This window comes from Dunckerocampus dactyliophorus, chromosome 15 (assembly GCF_027744805.1).
Source record: "Dunckerocampus dactyliophorus isolate RoL2022-P2 chromosome 15, RoL_Ddac_1.1, whole genome shotgun sequence".
NCBI lineage: Eukaryota > Metazoa > Chordata > Actinopteri > Syngnathiformes > Syngnathidae > Dunckerocampus > Dunckerocampus dactyliophorus.
Window position 1 is genome coordinate 2,122,476 of NC_072833.1, and position 22,286 is coordinate 2,144,761.

At 42.2% G+C, this 22,286-nt stretch overlaps 1 protein-coding gene across 1 annotated transcript; it reads right to left on the minus strand.

Moving 5' to 3' along the window:
• Positions 1-5,708: 5,708 nt before the first annotated feature.
• Positions 5,709-22,021, minus strand: ube2h (ubiquitin-conjugating enzyme E2H (UBC8 homolog, yeast)). Its single transcript, XM_054753263.1, has 7 exons — positions 21,712-22,021; positions 9,783-9,859; positions 9,419-9,493; positions 9,261-9,300; positions 8,549-8,601; positions 7,525-7,653; positions 5,709-7,452 (listed from the first exon to the last, which is right to left on the minus strand). The coding sequence occupies exons 1-7, from the start codon at positions 21,762-21,764 to the stop codon at positions 7,328-7,330; spliced, it is 552 nt and encodes a 183-aa protein (XP_054609238.1). The 5' UTR covers positions 21,765-22,021; the 3' UTR covers positions 5,709-7,327.
• Positions 22,022-22,286: the final 265 nt, after the last annotated feature.

Consider the following 22,286-nt stretch of genomic DNA (forward strand, 5'->3'; position numbering starts at 1 on the left):
CAGAAAAGCACTAAAAACTACTTTGATGCGTGTTTTGCTGTCATCTTCATTATTAAGGCCGATAACGACATTTTTGTTGCTTTTGGCTGCAAATGGGGAGACTTTTTTTGTACTTTTTTTTTTTTTTTTTTTTAAACACAGTTTTTATTCTTCTTTGTGTACGGGAACATCAAAATGTAAAAGCTGTCCTGCATAAACTGGAAATGCGTCGCTTCCGGGGCCTTCAAATGCACCAGTTGTGCAGTAAAACGGAGGATATCTGCAACAATTCAAATGTAATAAAACATCTTAAAAATCTAATTAATTTCTTTTGAAGCAGCAGTGGATTTTTCTACATTTTAAAAAAATGTTATTTCATTTATTTATTTTGCCGTTTGGGCTGCGCCATCCCTAAGCCCCCTCCGGGTTTAATCCCCCGAACTTCTGGTTTATTTCTGGAGGCTTTATCTCCCATGTCATGCAACATGATTTATATTTATATATTTTTAACAAGGCCTTTTATTCATTCATTCATTCATTCATTCATTCATGTATTTATTTATTTGCTGAAAAACTGTAGCACCTTTTACGCATTTCCCCGCTATATTTACTGCTGTTTGCCCACTTACATGCTGTAGAAGTGCACTTCAAAACGTAAAGAGGAGGGTTCTTAAAGCAGGTGCGCAGACAGGTGCAGTGCGATTCCAACGCAGGAAAACTTCAATTTGAACCGAAATAATCGTCATCATTCTTGTTCCTATCTGACAGTTTGGCCACCTCCAACAACGGATTCCGATTTAATTCGTTTCGGTGAAGTTTAAATCGCTGCGCGTGTCGCTGTGGCCTCTTAGAAGAGAAACACAAAGCTGAAGGAATCAATAGGAGGCAACTCGAGCGAGTGTGTCGTACCGCATTGAGGCTCCATCGTCGTGCGTCATCGGCGAGGCTGCGAAGTGTTTTCAATCAAGGTGAGCGATGAATGAAAACAACAAAAAATGGACTCTCAGCAGCGAAAAAGTTGTTGCGGGGCAGTTCGCGCAGCATCATCACCATCACCGTCATCATCATCATCATCATCATCATCATCATCATCATCATCAACATCAACATGAAGCCTCACACTTCCAACGACACAAAAGAAGAATCCAAGCAGCGTCCTCAACTTCCTGAGTATCAAATGTCAATTCGGAGGCTCCTCTCTCTCTTTTCCTCCCTTCTCCTCCCCCTTTCAAGCCTCCGCCCCCCCGCTCCCCACCACCACTCTTACCTGGCCTGCAAGCAGGACAGGAGCGAACCACCCCAACAGGTGGCTCTTTACAGGAAATGAGAAATACATTTTTCCCACCTCACGTGCTTTTTATTCCTGCATTTCATGCATAATGTTCTCACCCCCCCCCCCCCCCCCCCCCCCAACCCCTTTTACAGGATTAAACGTTTTCCAGGCGGAGATCGTTTAAAGACACACCCCTACTCTTTAATATTGTTGGTTTATCCCAACATCAACGACGGAGAGCGCTTCCTTTTTTTTTGCGGTTAGGCCCAACCGCAATGACAGGCCACTTCATTAGGTACACATGCTCGTTCTCATCTCATCTACTTTCATACATTATGAGGTATGCATTCATAATGTTGTTACCTCTTCTTTTTAATTGTCATAATATGTTACGCTGTTTTAGTACGTGTTACATATTTTGAACGCACACGTGCGTGTTATTATTATATCCATTTAAAAAGGAGCTCTGCCTTCGTGAAGCTCACAGTGCTCATTTTGATCAATACACTAAAAAACACACAATGATACGTGTTATGTAGTTTTATTGTAATATTTGAAGCTATTTTATTACAGATTTCTATATTATTTGTATGTGTACAGCAACTTTAAACGCTGTTTCAATGCATATTTGATATATTTTAGCATCAGCTATGTTTCTGTAGCCGTTATAGAAGCTTGACACAAAAAAGTTCAAGTATTTGGTGTATATTTACATGCATGTAGTAGCTATTTTCTAATATAATAATAATGGATATTCTAATAATATCCATTTGAAAAGCAAGTCTGCCTTGATAAAGCTAATTATGCTCATTTTGTTTTATACATTCAAATATCCATTAATATATGTTATCTATTTTTTATTGTGACATTTTAAGCTATTTTACAGGCACATTTTATATGTTTTTTTCATATTTATAGCAATATTGGAAACGGTTTTAATACATATTTGATATATTTTAGCTTTATCGGCCACATTTCTGCAGCCTTGTAGAAAATCCAAACCAAAAAGTAAAACGACATAATACTCTTTTGTATGTGGGAATATTTGAAGACATTCACTTACATTTTTAATGCACACACGTGTATTTGAATTATTGTATATACGGCACGTTTAAAAGAAATCGGTTAAAAATATTTTGGAAATACATTTTGATGATAATTTGAAGTTATTTTAACACATTTTATATATATTTCTCATTTTATAGCAACATTAAACGCTCTTCCAATCCATACTTGATTTCTTTTAGCATCATTTTCCACCGCCTTTATAGAAAATGGCCTTGTTCATTCAAACACAGCAAATGCATCGTGCTCATATGTAATATCGTTGTAAATATTTTAAGATAATTGCATACTTATCTTAAATATTTTACATTTTTATTGCAATATTTAAGTACATATTTTAGGATTTTTCTCCGTCTAATTAGAAAAAAGCCCCCACATTTAAATTTTTACATTTTTTAAAAACCCAAAATGATCTCTCCTATCATTTTCTGCGTGCTCTAAAGCAAATAAAACATTCAATGATTGTAAAACACAAGGAAAATATCCTACTCCATCCGCTAACAACATTCCCGCAGCCTGCCGTGGATAGAAAATGGCTCTTATCATTTGTTGCATGCTTGCCAAGAGAAACGTAAACGATACTGTATATGTTGTACTTAAATCACATGTAGGAGCATTTTTGCCCTTTTTGTTTATTTTTAGCAGAGGCCTTCTGGTGGATGAGGCCTGCAGGCCCTTGCAGCTAACCACAATATTAGCAATAAATCTCAGTTTATGACCAGAATACGTGAAATGAGCTTCTTTAACGGCGTATCCGGCGCCCTCGTCCCCGCTTCTGTCCGGATTGGGACACCGCGGAGGCTTGCGGGTCCTCGCATGCACGCATGGATCAAATGACAGCATCCATGTGGCTCACGATGACCTCCATGCAACAACACAGAAGACATACAACCTGCACGATGATGATGATGATGATGACGACGTTCTCCTCAGCCCCCGTGGAATGATTGTGTCTGCGGATGAAGGGACGCTGCATTTATACACCAGCACCTCCCTTCTTTCTGCATTCACCTGCTGCTCTTAATAATTAGATACCTGCACAGGAATAAGGGGGGGTTGATGCAATATTTAAAAGGTGAGGGGTTACCAAAGTGAGTGAATAGCGACACCTGAGCCTCAGATCATCTGTTGGAGTGTGAATATTTCAAACGCATGCGGATCACATGACGGGACATGGAACAATTATGACGCTATCAAATGCAATCTGGCCTGGACACTTCATTAGGAACGCCGAACCAAATACAAACAAAATCTGCATATTCTCATTGACACTGTCGGATGATCATTGGAATATTTGCCCATTAAAAAGGCCACGAAAATATTCATAACATTCATAATATTAGTGTTTGAACATTTGTGACCTCTCGGATGAGTCGTCACTGCGCTCCTAGGGTGATTTAGGTTGGCTGGCCACTCCTGGGAAGGTTCACCACTGTTCCATGTTTTGGCCATTTGTGGATAATGGCTCTCACTGTGGTTGGCTGGAGTCCCAAAGCTTTAGAAATGGCTTTTTAACCTTTTCCACACTGATGGATCTCAATTCATCTCAGTTATGTTTCAACAAGGGGGGGAGGGGGGATATCGCTTTTTCACACAGGGCCGTGTAGGTTGGGATTTTATTTTTGCCTTGATAATAAAAAGTTTCATTTAAACACGGCATAAAGTGTTCAGTTGCGTTGTCATCGACTAATATATTACATGTTAATACTAAAGGCTGCAGCATATCCGTGACCCGCTATTTTACAATATCAATGCATTTAATTAACAAATGGGCCATAATAAAGAAGACAAAAATTAAAACAGAATAGATTTTTAGCAGAAGTATTATAATAAAAAAACCCAACATAATATCGTTTACATTGTTGATTATATGATCACATTAAATGGTTACATTATGAATAATAATAATTACTCACAAATGGGCCACATTAAAAAGACAAACATGAAAACAAAATGTAAAAAAAAGCACAATAATATAAAAAGTAACACCAGTCTTTGTCATAATTGAATAAAAGAGGACCCACAGTCGGATAAGGGCTGCAATGAAAAAGTCAAATCAATTGTTTCTAATCCCATTTATGGAAAAAGCTTTCTAGAATGTCTTTTGCGTGCGCTATGCACCCGCGTCATCTATTAGTAAAGACCAGTCTCCACTTGACCTCCACAACCTGAAACTGAGCTGATAAAGTCAACAAAGCCTGCTCCCAACTTGATACTCTTATGAAGATGCATTAAAAATGTACGTCGTCGCAATAGAGCCATTGATTCCGAGGCGGCTCATACCTTAAAAGGAAGCGGCAGCAGCATGGGTCACATGACCAGCGGCCGGCTCCACCAAGACCAATCAGGGCGTGGCGCGACGTACGTCACGGGGGTCCTGCACTGCGGATAAAAACGGAGGCTTTAAATATTTCATTGAGCGTCTCATGTTGCTGAACCTCTGGAGGTCAACGCTGCCTCTTCAGCATCCTCATCCTTCCCTCCTAGTGCAGAGGAAGGAGGCATTGCTCTAGATTTGGAATAAAAAAAAACAGAAAAAATAAATGGAATCGAATGTGCTAAGGCGGCAAAGTGAGAAGGAATCGCTTTAAGCGGGAGTGGCGTTCCACAGGGCTCTAATGTAGATAACTTGTAGTTTACATTAGGCACACCTAATATACTGCATCATTCTGAGACTTCCTCTCCTGCAGCAAAACAAGGCTGAAATTTACTTTCTCCAAACTCCACTACCACTAGAAACCAACAGCATCAATAAAACATTCAACGATTTAGACATACTTCATTCTGTCATTGCGTAGCACTGTTTAAGTGTCAGTAATTAGGTGCAGGACAAGCAGCTTTAAGCCACAAAAAATATAAAAAAAGCATACAAGCAGCTTCAGTGATGTCATGGACCAGAAGCAACAGCAGATTCATGCGTGACAAAATACATTTTTTTTCAGTGGTGTGGGGATTAAAGTGCCTTATGTCACCACATTTCAACCATTGGTGTCATTCTGATGGTCAAGCTTTGCACACAAGGCGCCACCATCTGGTTGAAAGCTGAAACTGCACCTAAAAGGAGTTACATTTACATTAGAGTTCAGGTTCATAAGATGGAAAAAATTAAATCGCAAAATGCAAAAAATAAAATAAAACCATAAAAATGTCAAGGGATATTAGAAGATGTAATACAATTACGTGTTATTAAATTAAATATGTAATAGAAGAATAATTAACACATTTTTTGACTTCTAGTATGTTAATAGAGGTGCTATAGTGGCGTCCAAAGCGGTAGATGGAGAAACACTGACACCCAGCGGCCATACGTGGAAGTTCAAGGCAGCTTCCTCTAAAGAAGTTTTCAAAATGCTCAACAGCGCAAAAAAAAAACCTATATCGAAAATAATGATACAAAAAGCCCGTTTATACACATTGAATGTTTTATTAAAAAAAGAAGTTATAACAGTATTTTTTACACCACTATGTATGAGGTTATAAGCCTATTTCATGGAGAGCATTTGTCTTTTTTTGTTTTGACAAAGCATGCCCACTTTACAATGCAATGAAAATAAAAAATAAAATATACAAAAGAGGGGGCGTGGTGTGAAAATCCATAAAACCAAGGGTGCATGTTTTTTTTGGTTGAAAAATGTCTAAAAATAAAAAAACCCCCACCATGCTGCTGTGTGCTATAACTGATCCACACCCGGACAACAGGGAGGAAGGGACGCGGGGGGGTGACGGATGGGTCTCCGAATGCACAATCCTTCACTTCTAGTTGGTAAATGAAAGCATTTAAGCTGCTCTGTAGCTCCAATGAAGCTATTCTAATGTGTTTTCAAAGAGTAAAAGGCAGCGTTTACGTTCATTTTCCACAGCAAACTGCAGGCCGAGGCCGAGTATACCATCACTTTATTTCCCAGCAGGTGCACAAAGCCTCATTTCAAAGCAAAACCTGTTGGTGTTAACAAAAAGAGAGCGGTTTGTTTGCTTTTTCCTCTGAGAGGACACAAATTAGCATATTCCAGTCTTTTTTTTATCCTTTAGAAGAACTTTTCACGTGGGATCACAAGAGTCCAGCACAATACTGCACAAAGCAACAATTCCAATCTGGATTACTTTGTTTTTGAAACAAAAAAAACTCTCGTCTAATTCATGAAGTTTACCACAGTGGTGACTGGATGGGTAGTCTGGGAGGGGACGAACTTTTGTTGGCAGCTTCTGGGAAGCTTGTGTGTCCTGAGTGGGGCTTGCAAACATAAGCTAACACTGGAGACGAAGGAGAAAACCAAGGGGCCTCTGAAGGAAGTGAAACTAGGCTAGGGAACACCTGTACAAACGTAGCATCTTTTACATATCATCACACCACAGACGCTAACTAACTACGTAGCCGTGAGCGCTAGTATCTATTTGTTGGATGTGCGCTAGCTCGCTTCCCAAAGTCTTTAAGGATTGTCCGGGGGTCACGTGACAGGAAGTGGAGTTAAGAAATGTGCTCTTGTCCTCCGTCTGCTTTTTCGTTGAAGAGGAGGAGGAGATCCACAAAGCAACTACTGCATCCTCAGGTTCTCTTAGTATACTTGGACTGCCATTTTTGTATCGTAGAGAGAAAAAACACTGAATCCAAAGCCAAGGAAGCTGTGTTGTTCATTCAGGTGCTTCACTGTTTGTTCAATTCAAAAACATGGAGAGAAAAAAGGGCTCATATTATCCTGCGTGATACCCTGTGTGTGATTGTGCGTCTCAAATACTGTCTTTGCCTCGTCCCCGAAGCCATGGACGCACACAAGGGAGCAAAAAGACCTTTCTGGGAATACGCAGGGATGACGGAAGGGGGAGCTACACGCTAGATAATTCATAAAAATCCTTGTTTAGTAATAATAATAATAATAATAATAATAATAAAAATCAAAGGTGTTTAAATATGAACATTATAAGTCTGCTTTGCCATGGTTAGGAAATCAAATATAGTCTCTGTAAAGGAGGAGGAGGCGGGGTTTATCAAGGGGAGGGACATGGGGGGGTCCACTACAACTCCATGTCCTGGGCCTCGTCCTCGGAGAAGTCGGACATGGAGCTTTCGGACGAGGAGTCGCCGGCGCCTTCCTCCTGCTCCTTGAGCGCCTCCTCTGTTGCATATTTCTGGATGTACTCTGCAGGACACAAACACTTCAGTGGAGGAGACAGGAAATGACAAAAAGCTCTTAGGGTTGTCTCGTCCAAACCTTTGATTTTCTGCTTGTACTCCTCTGGCCTGTGCAGGTACATGGCGGCGGCGTCTCCGTTCAGAGGGTCGATGGGGTTGGGGTAGGCCAGCAGCTGAGGCAGGAACGACTCAAAGATGTTGGTCAGGTCTAAAAAAGCAACACGACAGATTTTAATGCCTGCACTCGTTTGCTCTGTAAAAAATGAAAATAATCAGGCTTCACTACACATCTTCAACACATCCGTCAGTCAGCTGCGGACGTGGGAGCTGTAACCATGGTAACTGCCAACTACAAATGTTAGCGTTCACCATGAGAACCGCTAACAGGAAACGTTAAGAACTGCAAACTGGAAATGGCAGCAGTTCTCATGCTAACTGAAAAGGTTAGCGTTCACAGTGACAACTGCTAACTAGAAATGTTAGCATTCACCATGAGAACCACTAACTAGAAATGTTGGCGTTCACAGTGAGAACCGCTAACCGGAAACGCTAGTGTTCTCCATGAGAACCGCTAACCGGAAGCATTAAGAACTGCTAACTGGAAATGTAACCATAGCACTATGCTAGTGTTGCTGAAGTCTGTGCCCCCCTGTCCCATTCCTTAATGTTAGCTTGTTTGTACGCTGTGTGATATGTGGCATCTATTTGGTTGGACAAATGGATCAAGCGCACTATAGTGGTCCTCTGAGGCACACGCTGGGCGTGGATAAGCACGGCTCATTAGCATTAAAGCTACAGACGTACAAAACGGCAGTTTACGCTGTCTAAATTCCAGCATGGAGGCTACACACTTCCAATGCACTATGGCGGGACCTCTTCTTTACCATTGTTGGTAAAGAGTAGAACACGGGACCTTTAATAAAAGACGGATGATGGAGGTTGCGGGGGCGTCTCTCCCTTGCAACTGACCACTAAATCATCCCCGTCAAAGAGCCTCTGACTTTTCTAGGCGAGGGCGTTGCCTCGTTAGTATTCGCCGCTCCCCTCAGTGAGAAGATGAACACAAAGACACACACACACACGCCTCTATGATGCATACTCACCATAAAGAGCTGTCCACGTCTGGTTGATGACATCTAAACACACCGTTCCTGACCTACAACACAACAGTCAAGCGTTAAGAAGCACATGCACTCTGATGGATGTAGTTTGCAGAGCAGATTCAACATTTAAGTCTTCGCTGCCTATTGGCCATTAAAGCGGGCCTAAATGTAGCGTTGTCATTCCAACTGGGCTTCTTAACACACCTCATACCCACCTGGTCTGCCAGAGAATAAGAAGATGTAGCAGGAGGGATCAGTGTTGCTGCAATATTTAGCAAATATTCACACCCTTCCAGATTCTCTTTTTCAAAAAAGCAGCCAACGAAAAATCTTGTGACTTTTTCTGGTCTTATTGGACACTTTGGGACACTCGGTGTGTCTTCTCAATGAGCAGCCGGTGCTGCTTCAGCCAGAAAAATACATAACAAAATATCACATATTATAAACATTAACCTGTTGTTTGCTGTTTTTTTGTTTTTACAAAAAAAAAAAACAAACAAAACACTAAAATAATACAAACACATTATTTCTGTAGCAAAGAATCCTTTCAGAAAACTGGAAAAAGATGTGCCATTTTTCTGCATGCGCAAAAATTGCATTTTCCATTTGGCCATGTTTTCATTCATCCGAGGAACACACTTTGCCAAACACGACATCAACTCATTCAACACGGCCGACAGGCCTCGATAATAAACACTAAATGTCAACTTACGCTTCGTCAATGTTGGGATGGAAAATCTTGTTCATGAATCCTGAAAACAGAGAAATGTGAATTAAAAGGTGCTTTTGCATGGTAGTGATGTGTGTGTGTGTGTGTGTGTGTGTGTGTGTGTGTGTGTGTGTGTGTGAAGGCGGCAGGCCGTCTTGTACCTATTGATGGTGATTTGAAAGGGTATTTATCCGGGAGGTCCACTCGCACCTTCCACACACCGCCCTCGTACGGCGCTGAATGTGACACACAAATTGTGAGCGGACATCACAGTACTTTTCTTGTATGTTGAAGGCAAAGTGAATTTTATTTTTTTGTGCGGTTTAAAAAGGGAAGGGGGGTGTTTCCTGTGTTTTCACTGAAAAGCCTGCTTTACTTCCTTTATACACGCACAAAAAGAAATTCAATGAAAAGCTCTTCATCTTCCAGTTGGCACAGCTGGATGCACATCAGATGTCTTTTTCCAACAAACCGTGACAAACAGAGACATTGGGGGGGGGGATGATGACATGGACTTCTACTTACTTCCCTGTGGTCCAAAAAACTTCACTACAAATTCGTTGAGTCCGCTGAGAATGGTGACTTCATGTTTGCTCTCGATGCTGGACAGGCGGTCAAGGACAAATAAAACAAAACACAAACAAACGAGCTGCCCACATTAGTGCGACAACATTGTTATTTTTGTACCATATGTGCTACTTTTCCTTTTTCCCCCCTTTCATTCTCAGCGCTACAATTTTAAAAAACAGCAGCAACACTGCCCTGAGACGTCAGCTGACCGTGCCGTGCCGTGCTTGTCTGTTCTGGTCCAGCATGTATCCTGTTAGCTTTAAGCGCTGACCCCACCACCACCCATCCCTGAGGGTTAAATCAAACTGGGGGGGGGGTGTTTATTTTAGGCTTTTAGCAGTGTCACTGCTTGGACTTTCTAAGGACGCAGTGAGGCAAGGGGCGGTACAGACTATCAACAGTTATGATACGCTAATATCATCTTCATAGTACGCTCTTGTGGTTTCATGTCTAGTGTTGTTTTGTGTATGTAATGCACTTTTAATAGTACACACGTGTGTTACAGTGCACAAAACTCTAGTGGATGGAGACTGACTTATACAGTTATAGAGCACACTAAGCCACACCCTCCCTTTACCTTGGATTAGTATAGATAAGTCATAATCTGTGGCTAGCATGGGTGTCATTATCTTTCCACGCACACTCGTCGTCTGATATGACAAACGGAATCAATCTACTCCTTTCTCTTCATGTATGAAGCACATTTAATGCAGCGGTATGCAGTCAGGGCCAGCAAAGTCTTCTCAGCTGGCCTAACCACTACCAGAAGCGCTGACCTACATTTTCAACTTCAATTCTACTATTAAATTAAATTCACTCATTCCCAACACTCTTATGTTCATTTAGTCATTTAGTGCGTTTCTGGCTGCACTGCTTCCTGTAGCGTATGTGAGATTTGTTGGGTTTTTTTTTGTCCAATCAGAGTTCAGCTTCTGTGTGTTGCCATATCAATGTTATCTGCCCAGGGCCTTCAGAATCAGGAGTGCTGTCGCGTCACATACCTGCCGTTGCCAACGGGGCTGTTTTTTTTGCCCATCAGACTTCCGATTCGCCTCTCGGGGCCAGTTTGCAGGCCCCAGCTTCTGATTGATTGATCAGAACAAACTGTTCAATGACTTAAGTTACGCCCAAAATGGCTGACTGAGGAGGCAAAGTTGACATCTGTGATGAGCAGATATATTTTTGTTGTGTTCTTAGATAAATATTGATTCTAAACTGTGCCATAAAGTATGTAGTGTAGAGGTTCACAGTTGTCTTCACTTAAACTATAGTTCTATTTACACTTGTTACACACCTGACACTTTTGTATAACGTAAGCGTTTGTCTTTTTAGGTGGCACATGGGGACAGAGGATAACGTATGGCAATATATATTATGAGCATAATTATTATTATCATTTTGATTTAACAATATTTACCCTCACAGTGTCTGCCAAGAAAAAATGTGTCTGGTCAAGTCCCCACTGAAGGTCTTGAAGTCCCCACTGAAGGCCTAGGAGTCCCCACTGAAGGCCTAGGAGTCCCCACTGAAGGCCCAGGTGCCAAATGCAACGCCCGCCACTGCTTTAATGTAATATAATAAACAATTAGGACACCATGGAGGTGCTGTAAGTGACCTTTGTGGCACCCCCTGTAGGTTTTGGTCAAAATGCTATGGAAGACATGTTAGCAAACATGTAAAACAGACGTCCTCAAAGCTTTATGATCATTAAACAAATGGTCAGCGACTTATGCACAATTAGTTGCTCTGTCCCGGCCAGCGAATCTACAAAGATGCCTGACGGCGGCCATGTTTTCCAGCCAATCTTGCTCAAAGTGTATGCTTGTCAGTCCCTTAAAAGGTGTGTGTCATTTTTCATGGCGATTCCGACTAAACACCCTCAAGTTACAGTGAGGATCTTGGAGAGCGCGTTGAGGTGTTTGAGAAATTTCAAGTCAACCTGTGGGGTTTGTCAGAAAGTAGAGCACAAGCATCACTGCAGGGGTGCTTCTTTTTTAGCACAGCGCTTCAGGAGTAGAAGAGCATTTTTCACAGGACTGTGCTATATATGCTGCAGACTAGCTCCTCGTAAACAAATATTCATCTCTCAATCCGACCTCAAAGAGGCTCTAGAGTATAAATATGCTACAAATTGCGGTGTAGACATGTTTTTATTCCGGTCCGTAGCGCTTTAAAAATATCCCCAACCTCATCCCAAGTATGGAAAACAAACATGGCCGATCATCACCTTCTAGTTGAGCTTGCAGGCATAAGTCATTTGAAATCACCACCTACTTGCGTCAATGTCTTGTCACCACGGTGACACTGCAGAAAATGCAAGCATACCACTCAACGGCATCGCCCTGTTCTGCTCTCGCATGTGAAGAGTGACTTTTAAAGCAGTAGTGTGACCACCAGCTGACATGTTCTGAAAGTGAGCTCCTCCAGCAGGGAAAAAGGCAGCAATTGACAGGTTAGTGAAAAACATAAAAAGGACAGCGAAGAAGCTAATGAGACTGCAACCCTCCGGAAGCCGGCAGGGAAAAGCAAGATAAAAAGCGAGGAGGGTAGAATAAGGTCAGCCAACAAAAGCAGCTTGCTGAGGGCATGAAGACTTGTCAAAGAAGGACGTACGTAGCGGTGGCTCAGTGACATCACTGCTTTGCAATGCGGCCGGGAGGAGACGAGTCAAACACTTCAACACGCACGTCAGAAATAAAAAAAACCACAAAAGTTTCCAGTGCAGGGCAAAGCAAGGTGCTACATCATTACAGTAGAACTGGATTCATAACTATGCTCATAAAGAGAGCGGACCCAATTAAGAGCCTTGTGGTACACCTCAACTTGGCCATGGTCGTCACATTAATTCAAGTGTGGCCTGGGGGGCCGTTTGCGGCCGACGCCACATTCTAAATAAGAAAATTTAAAAATTTAAAAACAGCGGTGGCAAAAAGGGTTTTAAAACTGCATTAATTTTACAAGAATAAAGTTTAAAAATTAAAGAAAAAAAGTTGTAATCCAATGAGAAGTTGTAATTTTATGAAAATAATAAGAGGAAAATAATGTAATTTTACTACTATAGAGTTGAAATACCAAAAAAAAGGACGTTTTTCCATGTTTTCTCCCCACTTTTTTAAAGTCCTAATATTATGATAAATAAATTAAACAAAATAAAGCTGTAATATTTGGAAAATTCCATGTATAAAAATGTTACATTATGGGAATAAAATTCATAATAGTCAGAGTAGAACATTTTGATTAAGATTTAAAAGATTATTTAAGAAGAAAGTTGAAATACTTGGAAAAGTAGAAAAAAAAAACAGCAAAGGTGAGGGGGGAGCAAAGACCGACCGTCATTCAGTACTAATAATAGGCTTTTTCGCCTATATCACAAAGCTGAAGTGCAGTTTTTTCTTGAAATTTATATGCAGTTGCATTACAATCGGAACTGGTTCCAGACCCGACCGCGATAAGTGAATTTACGCTAAGTAGGAGTCAGTATTAATAAATGTAATATTTTTGTAGTTAGACCATAGAAAACCTGTTTATTGTCTACAGTTTTTGACATTTTTGACATGAGCTCTGTGGACATAAAATAACACCCCTATAGTCACCTTTCCATGCCTATTATTCTTTGTTTACAATGCGCAGGCTGCAGGATCACTGCAGGGACACAAGAGACAGCCACCGCTTTAAGCAATAGCATGCTATGGAGCTAACTATAGTTAGCCTCCAATTTATTTATTTACAAAAGGGTTTCAAACTGAGTGGGGACAAAGGACACAGTAATAAACCAAAAACGTACCACTTCCACACGGAACGGGAGGAGAACTTGTGTTTTTTCTATGTCATGTCAGACGTGCTATGGCTGACTTCATGCAGTGTTACGGTAGTGTCTCATCAAACGGCAATCATTTAACTAATTTTGAAAATTGAGTGAGCGACGTTCGCACCGTGATGTAGCGAGGGACGACTTTAACTTCTTAGCGTAAATGTGTTGCTTTACAAAATATCTTCACCAAAGTGGCTTTTGCATCCTTTCATTTTTCGGTGCAAAAACTTTGCACACCGCTGTATTAATTAAATGTCTTTATTACGCACACAAATGTAATCGCGGGTAGGTTAAAAAAGCAAGGATTATGACTTTTGGATTACTTTTGAGTCTATTTCTAATATGAAAGGGTTCAGTTATCATGAATCGGTAATGTCATGACAGTCATTCTATGCATGTGTGCGTGCATGTAACCAGGCTGCACTTTAGTTGTGAGATGGGCCCAAGGATGCTTCGATTGGCTGGTGTGAGTACAAGCAGTGTAAAGCAGTGCAAAAGAGGACAGATTTACAAGTGTTTCTACAGCAGCCGGCCTGCCACAATGACAGACACTAAGCACGCTTTTTGCAGAGATGATAGAAGACAGCCACAGTCTGCGGCAACGACGACATTTGGCCTCGCCAAGGAAAGGCAGGGAAGTATTGTAGCAGTCCACCAGCATGTGACAGCTTCCTCTTTCAAAAAAAGACTAAGCGGCAGCGACACTCCTCCCCAAAGAAACATGCAAGACAACATGGTGGCATGCACTGAAGCCACTGTTGAAGTAGCTACAAAACTGACACCCACCCCCCGAGGAGAACTCAATGTCTTCACATGTAAACACATGCAGTGCAGCTATGGAATGCTACTTTATGCGAGCTAAACAGATTACTACTTTGTGCCCTGAGCTGCCCCCTCACAGCGCTCTGAAAACCAGACGTCAGGGGGGTGGGGGGCGGGGGCGAAGAACGGCGAGAGTTGGGATTTAATCCGCTTCATACCAAACAAACGGTGCGCTCCCCCGTCAACAAACCTCAGCTGTACAGTTTGGTTTCAACACAGTTGTAATGCTTGCTACCGTCCGTCCTCCGCGCTTGCAGCTCCTGACAAAATCAACTGATAGCCGCACGTGTGGTCCATGCAAAACAACCTTGCAGGGAGGTTTTACATATCAATAGACGTCCCAAAGGCCTACAAGTCCACATTGATCTTACAGCCTTTAAGTTGGAAGACAATAACCTTCAACTTTGAGTTGGAACAATTTAGCGCATAGGGAGCGCACTGTCAGCTGTACTTCTGCACAAACTCTCAGCCCAATTTACTACCATTATAGCATCACCGTGCAAATTGAGTCTAGCTGATCCCCTCCCTGTATGCGAGCTGCAGTGTCGCACAGGCCTGACGTCGTCTTTTGTCTTGGTCGGGTGACAAATGAAAGCCCACCCACCGCTATCAAAAAGGTAGCCGCTCCTCCTTTCAGCCTTTTTTTCACTAAATCAACAGTCTATTTAACAGGAACTGGCGCACAGACTGCATGATCGTGCACTCATGCAGTGCAAGCATAACAAAACATGGCTGTTAATTAGAGGTTTGGAAGAGCCTGTTTTAATCTGCCGACCTACTGGGGGAAAAAAATACTAGTCACTAGTTTTAGGTATCTACAGAAAAAATGTTAGTCAAAGCTGCTGTATATTACAGGCTGTTTTTGAGGACCCACTGAAAAAAACAAATAGTAGTCAAACAAACTCCATGACAGGAGTGCGCAGCTGTTTTTAAGAACCTTCTGCAATAAAAAAAAAAGTCAAAGATGCTCAATATTACAGCAGCACTCTGCTGTTTTTCAAGACCTACCGGAAAAAAAAAATCTGGTCAAAGATCGTCTCTATTACAGAAGCACCCCGCTGCAAAAAATGCAAGTCAAAATCATCCAAATGATGGATGTGCTGTGCTGTTTTTTAGAATCTACTGGGAAAAAAAATAGTAGTCACTAGTCTATAGGACAGCAGTGCGCTGCTGTTTTTAGGTATCTATTGAAAAAAATGCTAGTGAAAGCTGCTCTATGTTACAGGAGCGGTCTGCTGTTTTTAGTAACAAAAATACTAGTCAAAGATCCTTTGTGACAGGAGTCCTCTGTTGTTGTTTTTTGCAGTCCTCTGCAAAAAAAAAACACTAGTCAAAGATGCTCAATATTACAGCAGCACTCTGCTGTTTTTAAAGACCTACTGGTCATAGATCCTCTATATTACAGAAGTGCTGTGCTGTTTTTAGTGATCTGCTCACAAAAATGATAGTCAGATCCTCCTAATGACAAAAGTGCTCTGCCGGTCGTTAGGGGTCGACTGAAAAAAAAAAAAAAACATCTACATGACAGGCACGCTGTGCTGTTTTTAGTCGAAGAAAAGCGCTTTGCTGTCTTAAAGAACCTAATGGAGAAAAAATTGCTAGTCAAAGATCCTCTAACAGCACGGGAATGCTGTTTTTATCAGGGATTTAGCGAAAAGAAGCAAACTAGATTCCGTGCATTCTGTTTTTAAGAACATCCAAAGGGTACTGGAGCACAGACTGCATGAATGCACACAAGCATCAAAACAATGCTGTCTTTACTTATCGAGTCCAGGGATAGTTAGTTTCAATCCATGTTGACACAGCCCACAGCAGGGTTTCAACACTGACGTGGTGATGACAGTGCTGACAAGGCTGAATTCTGAGGCGATGAGATAAGAAACACAAAGGACAGGGGGGGAGGTGATGGGGCCTGTACACCATGTAATGATCCGCTGTGATTGAATGCCAAGAGCATGTGAATGGCAAGCTGCGGGTGAATTTAAAAAAGTTGTGCAAAAAAAATAAATAAATAAAACAAAGAGAGAACCTTCAGTCAATCTGTCTCGGAGAACTCACACATGCATGCGGTGAGCGTCACCGTTTGGGTCGTGGGATTAACAGCAAGGGCCTCAAACCTCCTACAGTCTGGGGATGGCATAGTCCTGAACCTCAAGTACAGATCTGTCAATCAGGGCCACCATCCCTCCTCCTCAGATATGCTAGTTAATGAACAATTAAATACGAGGGGCAGGTCTAATCCACAACTGGGGGGGCCCAGTGTGGTCTTAATGGTTCTAGGAGCCTGTGACTGGAGGCCTTGGAAACAAGACAACAAAAGGCTTCTGATGGTATCCGGATGTCATGTGTCAGGAGCGCGACAATGAAGTGGCGAGTGGATGAAGCTCATTCAACCTACGGAGAGAGTGGGAGGAGCTGGGGGGGAGTGAGACACAAACTGACCCCTGAATGCGACCAAATGAGGCTGGAAGGCAAAATGCTGAATCGACACTTGACGTCGAGGAAAAAGGGAATGCTTCAGAGCGGTCGCACTCACCTGTTTTTTTTTTTTTTTTTTTTTTTTTTTTTAAATGGATAACAGCCACAACTGGGAGGGAGGGGGTAGCGCTTGGCCCTCGACAACTCCCCGCTGTGCCGAATATACATTGCTTCACAGAAAAGCTAGACAATCATTTTCAAGAGTGACGAAAGGTAGAATACAACATCAAAGAGTCTAATGGATCTCCTGCAAAAACTCTTGTCAAAGATGCTCTGTATGACAGGCACGCGCTGCTGTTTTTAGGAATCAAAATGCTAGTCAAAGATCCTCCTAAAAGGCAGGAGCGTTTGTTCTGCTTTACGCTAAGGTCCTACCACAAAAACGCTTGTCAAAGATCCTCTCTGACAGGCACACTTTGCTCTTTTTTGGGCTAAAATAAACACTAGTCAAAGACTGCAGGAAAAACACCAGTCACAGATCCTCTACTGTTTTAGGAAGCAATCGAGTGAAAAAAAATGCTACTCGAAAGGTCCATTAAGGACAGGACAGCGCAGCTGTTTTTAAGCATCTACTGGGGGCAAGATGCTCGTCAAAGATGATGTAAATGACAGGCATGAGCTGTTTTTAGGAATCTACTCAAATAAACACAAGCCGCAGCTTTGTCTGAAACTGAGTCGCACAAGTGGACCGTTAGAGGACGTTTTGCTGCTCGTCCAAGCAGGCTTCATCAGTTCGTGCTCAAAGACTAGACAGGACACCCTAAAAAAGAGGGGACGGTGCAAGATCCAAACATTTATTCTGTCAGGTTGAGGTAGGCCCAGACCGAGACTGCTTTCGCTCTTTTGTGGCGCAGAACGACAGTTGTTAAGATGCAGTGGAGTGAGACCTCTGCCTGCCGTTGACCATCATTTGGGTGGAATAAGGGTGACTCCACCCAAAGTGCCACAACAAAAAAATAAAAAACCCCAATCACATGCAGTACAAATTATTTCCAGGCTTTTGCGGGCCACAAAAAATGATGTGGTGGGCCAAATCTGACCCCCGTCCCATGCTCTACTGTATATGACAGGTGCACTGCTGTTTTTATGGCTCTACTAAACATCTACATGAAAGAGAGCCACGCTGTTTTTGGGCAACTATGGAAAAAACAAACCCTAACCAAGATGCTGTATGTGACAGAAGTGCTATGCTGTTTTTAGGAATCTTCCACAATGTTTGTCGCACCCAATGTCGCCGACCATGAGAAAGCCGGACAAGCTCCCCTCTGATTTTCCGGAACAAGTCCCAGAAAAACGCAACTTTTGCAGCACATTTTTTCTGAATATTAACGACTGTTAAAAGTGTCCAGCCTCCCTATTCTCTAGCACCAAATTCCATAGTCCAGACGCCACAAGAGCTCACATTCACAAAAGGCTTAAAAGTCCTTTGTGGGCAACCTGTGCTGGAATTCCAGCAGCTCACTGCTAGAAAGCGTGTGGAGGGAGTAGCTGCCAATGTTGCATCGCATGTTAGCAGAAGTCCATCATGCTTCTGCTGTACACAACAACGTAAGCTCGGCCCAATGGAGGACAATGCTCATTCTATGTCTCTTCAGGACGTTTTGTGTCAACCATCCTATTTATATATCAGCGAGACGTCATGTAACTGGGATGACTACGGTATCAAAGGAGCCAAGCTCAGGACAAAGCCTGACACTTAAATCCAGCGGGCGTACGACCCACTGAGGTCATTCTATGCAGGAATTCCCTCACCGTCCTCGCTCCAGATTCCGGGCTCTGCGGTGGCTTTGGCAGTGGCAAATGAAAGCTTGATGATGAGCTCATATGAGGGGGGTGGAGGTGGGGGGGCGGGTTCTTAGAGGTTTGGTTACACCAGGAAAGGGGGGCACCCATGTTCAGCAAACGAGCCCCCTCACATGCTAGCTAACAGAAGTGAGCAGGTGGTGGCCGTAGTGAAATCTGTCTTTTCCATTAGGGGGGTGGGGGTGCACGTTTACATTTTCTAATGGCTGAATTAACTAATGGCATTTTTTTTAAGATGGCTGTTTACAAGGAAGTACCAAAAAGATGCTAATCCAAGATCTGTATGGTAGGAACACTCTGCTGTTTTAAGGACCATCTGCAAAGTGCTGCTTCTGTTTTTTAGGATCTAACGCAAGAATGTTAGTCAACGATCCAAGTGACAGTAGCACTGTGATGTTTTTAACGAGCAACTGCAAAACAAAGATCAAAAAAGCAGTCCAACATAGTCAATATGACAAGAGCACACGGTGCTGTTTTTACGGACCTACTGCCAAAAATCTAAGACACGAGCACTCTGCTGTTTTTATGGATCAACTACAAAAAAAAGGATCCTTACTATGAAAAGGCCTCCGCTGTTTTTAAGGATGTCTGTAAAAAGCAGTCAAAGATCTTCAATATGACATGAGCACAGTGCTGCTTTTTAGGACCCACTAAGAACAATCTCAACGACAGGAGCACTGTCGCCGTTTTTAAACACCAGCTGCAAAATACTCAATACTGTCAATATGACAAGAGTGCGCTATTGTTTTTAGGCACCTACTGCAAAAAAATGTTTAAGATACTATATTGAGGGAACCGACTGCTGTTTTTAGGCAAAAACGCTACTCAAAGATCCTTTATGCATGACAGAAGCAGTCCTCCCCCCCCAGTCTTTTCCCCGAAGGATGAATGTGTGTGCCAGTTCTTGTATTATTAACACAACTAAATGCATACAGTATGCATAGTGACTCCTAGAACAACTTCCCCGTTTTAGGAGCACAGCTTTACTGCCATCCTGTCAGCTGTTCTAAGCACCTCCCTCCTGTGCTTTCTGGCCAATAACACAAAAGTACAACAGGGGTTCCCATTACGTCGATCGCCAGCTACCGGTCGATTGCGAAGGTAGTGTGGGCCGATTGCATAAACGTCACTTTGTAGATGTCATATGACATCAGTCAGCTGACATTAAGATCCCTTCCTGATTCGCTGGCGATTAAGTGGTGAACAGACGTCTCAAGCCACGAACAGAGACGACTTTCATCTTTATTGTTCTGATTACGGATAAACTAACTCAGCGTTTAGACACCTATATCTATCACAAACGTTGTCTGCTCATTTGTAGCGGCTAGTTGTGTAGAAAACAAGTCAATTGCTTGATGGCTTTGCTTGGCGTCCTGAACTCCGCTATAGAAATTCATCTTTTCTACACTCCTGCCTGTTAAATTATTATTTCATGATGAATTGGAAAACGTGCCCATTGCTGAAACCTTTTTTGGCTTCGGCTGCATTGTCATTTGCAAAATTTCCATTTCTTGTACATCTGTAATGTTTGATAGCAAATGCTAACTGGATGTAAAACACAAACTGCGTGTCTAACGAACACTACGTAGCCATTGTGACAGACATACTGCTCATGTTATGTACACAACTGTTGAGGAATTATGTGTAATTATCTTTATTGCCATATTGAATTGAATTGTGAATTATTGAATGATGATATCAATTACTTTGATTACCTGTTAACTTTGAAACTGAATGTGAAATACTAATCAATACTACCAGTTAGATTTTATGTACATGTTAAATGTTTTATAGTATGCAATAGATCATGTCAACTTGTAACTTGTATGCTGAAAAAGTGTGCGCACCCCTGATATACATGCACAACGTACATAAATACTCACATTGATAAAATATATCACCCATTCATATATAAATGTATTTTCTATGTTAAGAGGATGCAGACCTTTGGGACTTTTAAAACTCATTTTAAAAGTAGCTCGCAGGCTGAAAAAGTGTCAGCACCCCTGTTCTAGACCAATACATGGGCTATGCTGTTTTAGGCAAAAAGTTCCAGTTGTCACAGGAAGTCAAACAAACACAAATGCCAAGCAGCTACCTCGGTGCAAAGTTGGCCTTGCAACACCTGCCGTGCACCTTCAACTTTCTCCGCGCTTTAAGATATGATTTCACTCAATCTGCACATTATTTTCGCCTTGTTTTGTTTGCAGAGAGGCCACACAAGTAAGAGTAGGGCGATCCTCTGACGATCAGGTGGCCATTTTGATGTTGAAAAGCAACCAACAAGACTGGTCGCTAGCATGCTAAGCTACCATCAGCTACTACCATGCTATCATTTCACAAGTGACAGCTGCTCGAAAGGCAACAGATTTGAAAACCCCATCGGGTAGCGCGTGTGTTTTAAATTACACACGAAAATGCCTTTTTCGAAGTGTAAAGAGCGAAGGACAGCAGCAGCAGGGGTCTCAGCTGACGTCCGCCATGCATTATGTAAACAAGCTGATGTGCCAACGTGTAAAAATGGACCAAATATGACTCCGATATTGTTGACAACATGCAAGGCCAAGACGTTGCCCTTGTGTTGTTGTTCTAGTCAAACATAAAAAAACATCAAAGAAACTCCATGCAAAGGGGGATCCGGAGGGTGAACAACAACAACGTTAGCATCCACTCGATCTTGTTCCAGGTTAGCCAAACAAACCGTCATTTTACTAGAATGTATTCCTTATAAAAGACACAGTGTGGGTGCTATTAGCTCGTTGGGTTGTCTTTATAGTCTAGTAAATTCTTCACAAGCTAGCCAAGGCTGTGCTAGCAAAATGTTGTTTACACAAACACCAGTCACTGACAATGGAGGCTCTATGTGTGTGGACAATACAGTATTAGCAGTGTCCCTCATAAATACACAAATAGGACATAAAGTGTCCTAAGAGGCCGTGGAGTTGTTGAGTTGTTTTGCGAAAAGGATACAGTTTCACCACATCGGTGTCCATTCGTCTTTTGCCCGGACTTGGAGACGACATTTTTGGCTATTTCCACCGCAGGAACACAGGCAGGTCAACGGAAAGCTAGCCCCCCCTCCCGGACACGCTAGCAGAGTCTAGCAAAAGTGTCTTATCCAAAAGTTAACATTGGCTTGGCCGCAAACGATGACGATCTTCCCAGCTGGAGCGTCTCCGTCCTCCTCGATGGCCGAACTGAACGTTTTAAACAAGACGACTGACTGGCGTTCACTGCCTCTCTCTCAGCGCTCTGGCCATGGTTCTGACAAGCTGGGATCCCTCCGCGCCTACGTCATATATGCGCGACTGAGCGTCACCGCCGACGGACATGTCTGTAGTTTTTTTCAAGCAGAAGACACCAGACAACGTTATACAGCAACATGACAGACGTTACTTTGTTGTATTCCGTTAGATAAATCTGTAAGTAATGTTTGACTCATCATGGCTTCAATTCATCTGATAAATTAAGTATAAAAGTACATTCTTAAAAGAAAGCCTTGAGTTATGTCCATACAGTTATGGTGTGATTACAGCACTAACCTA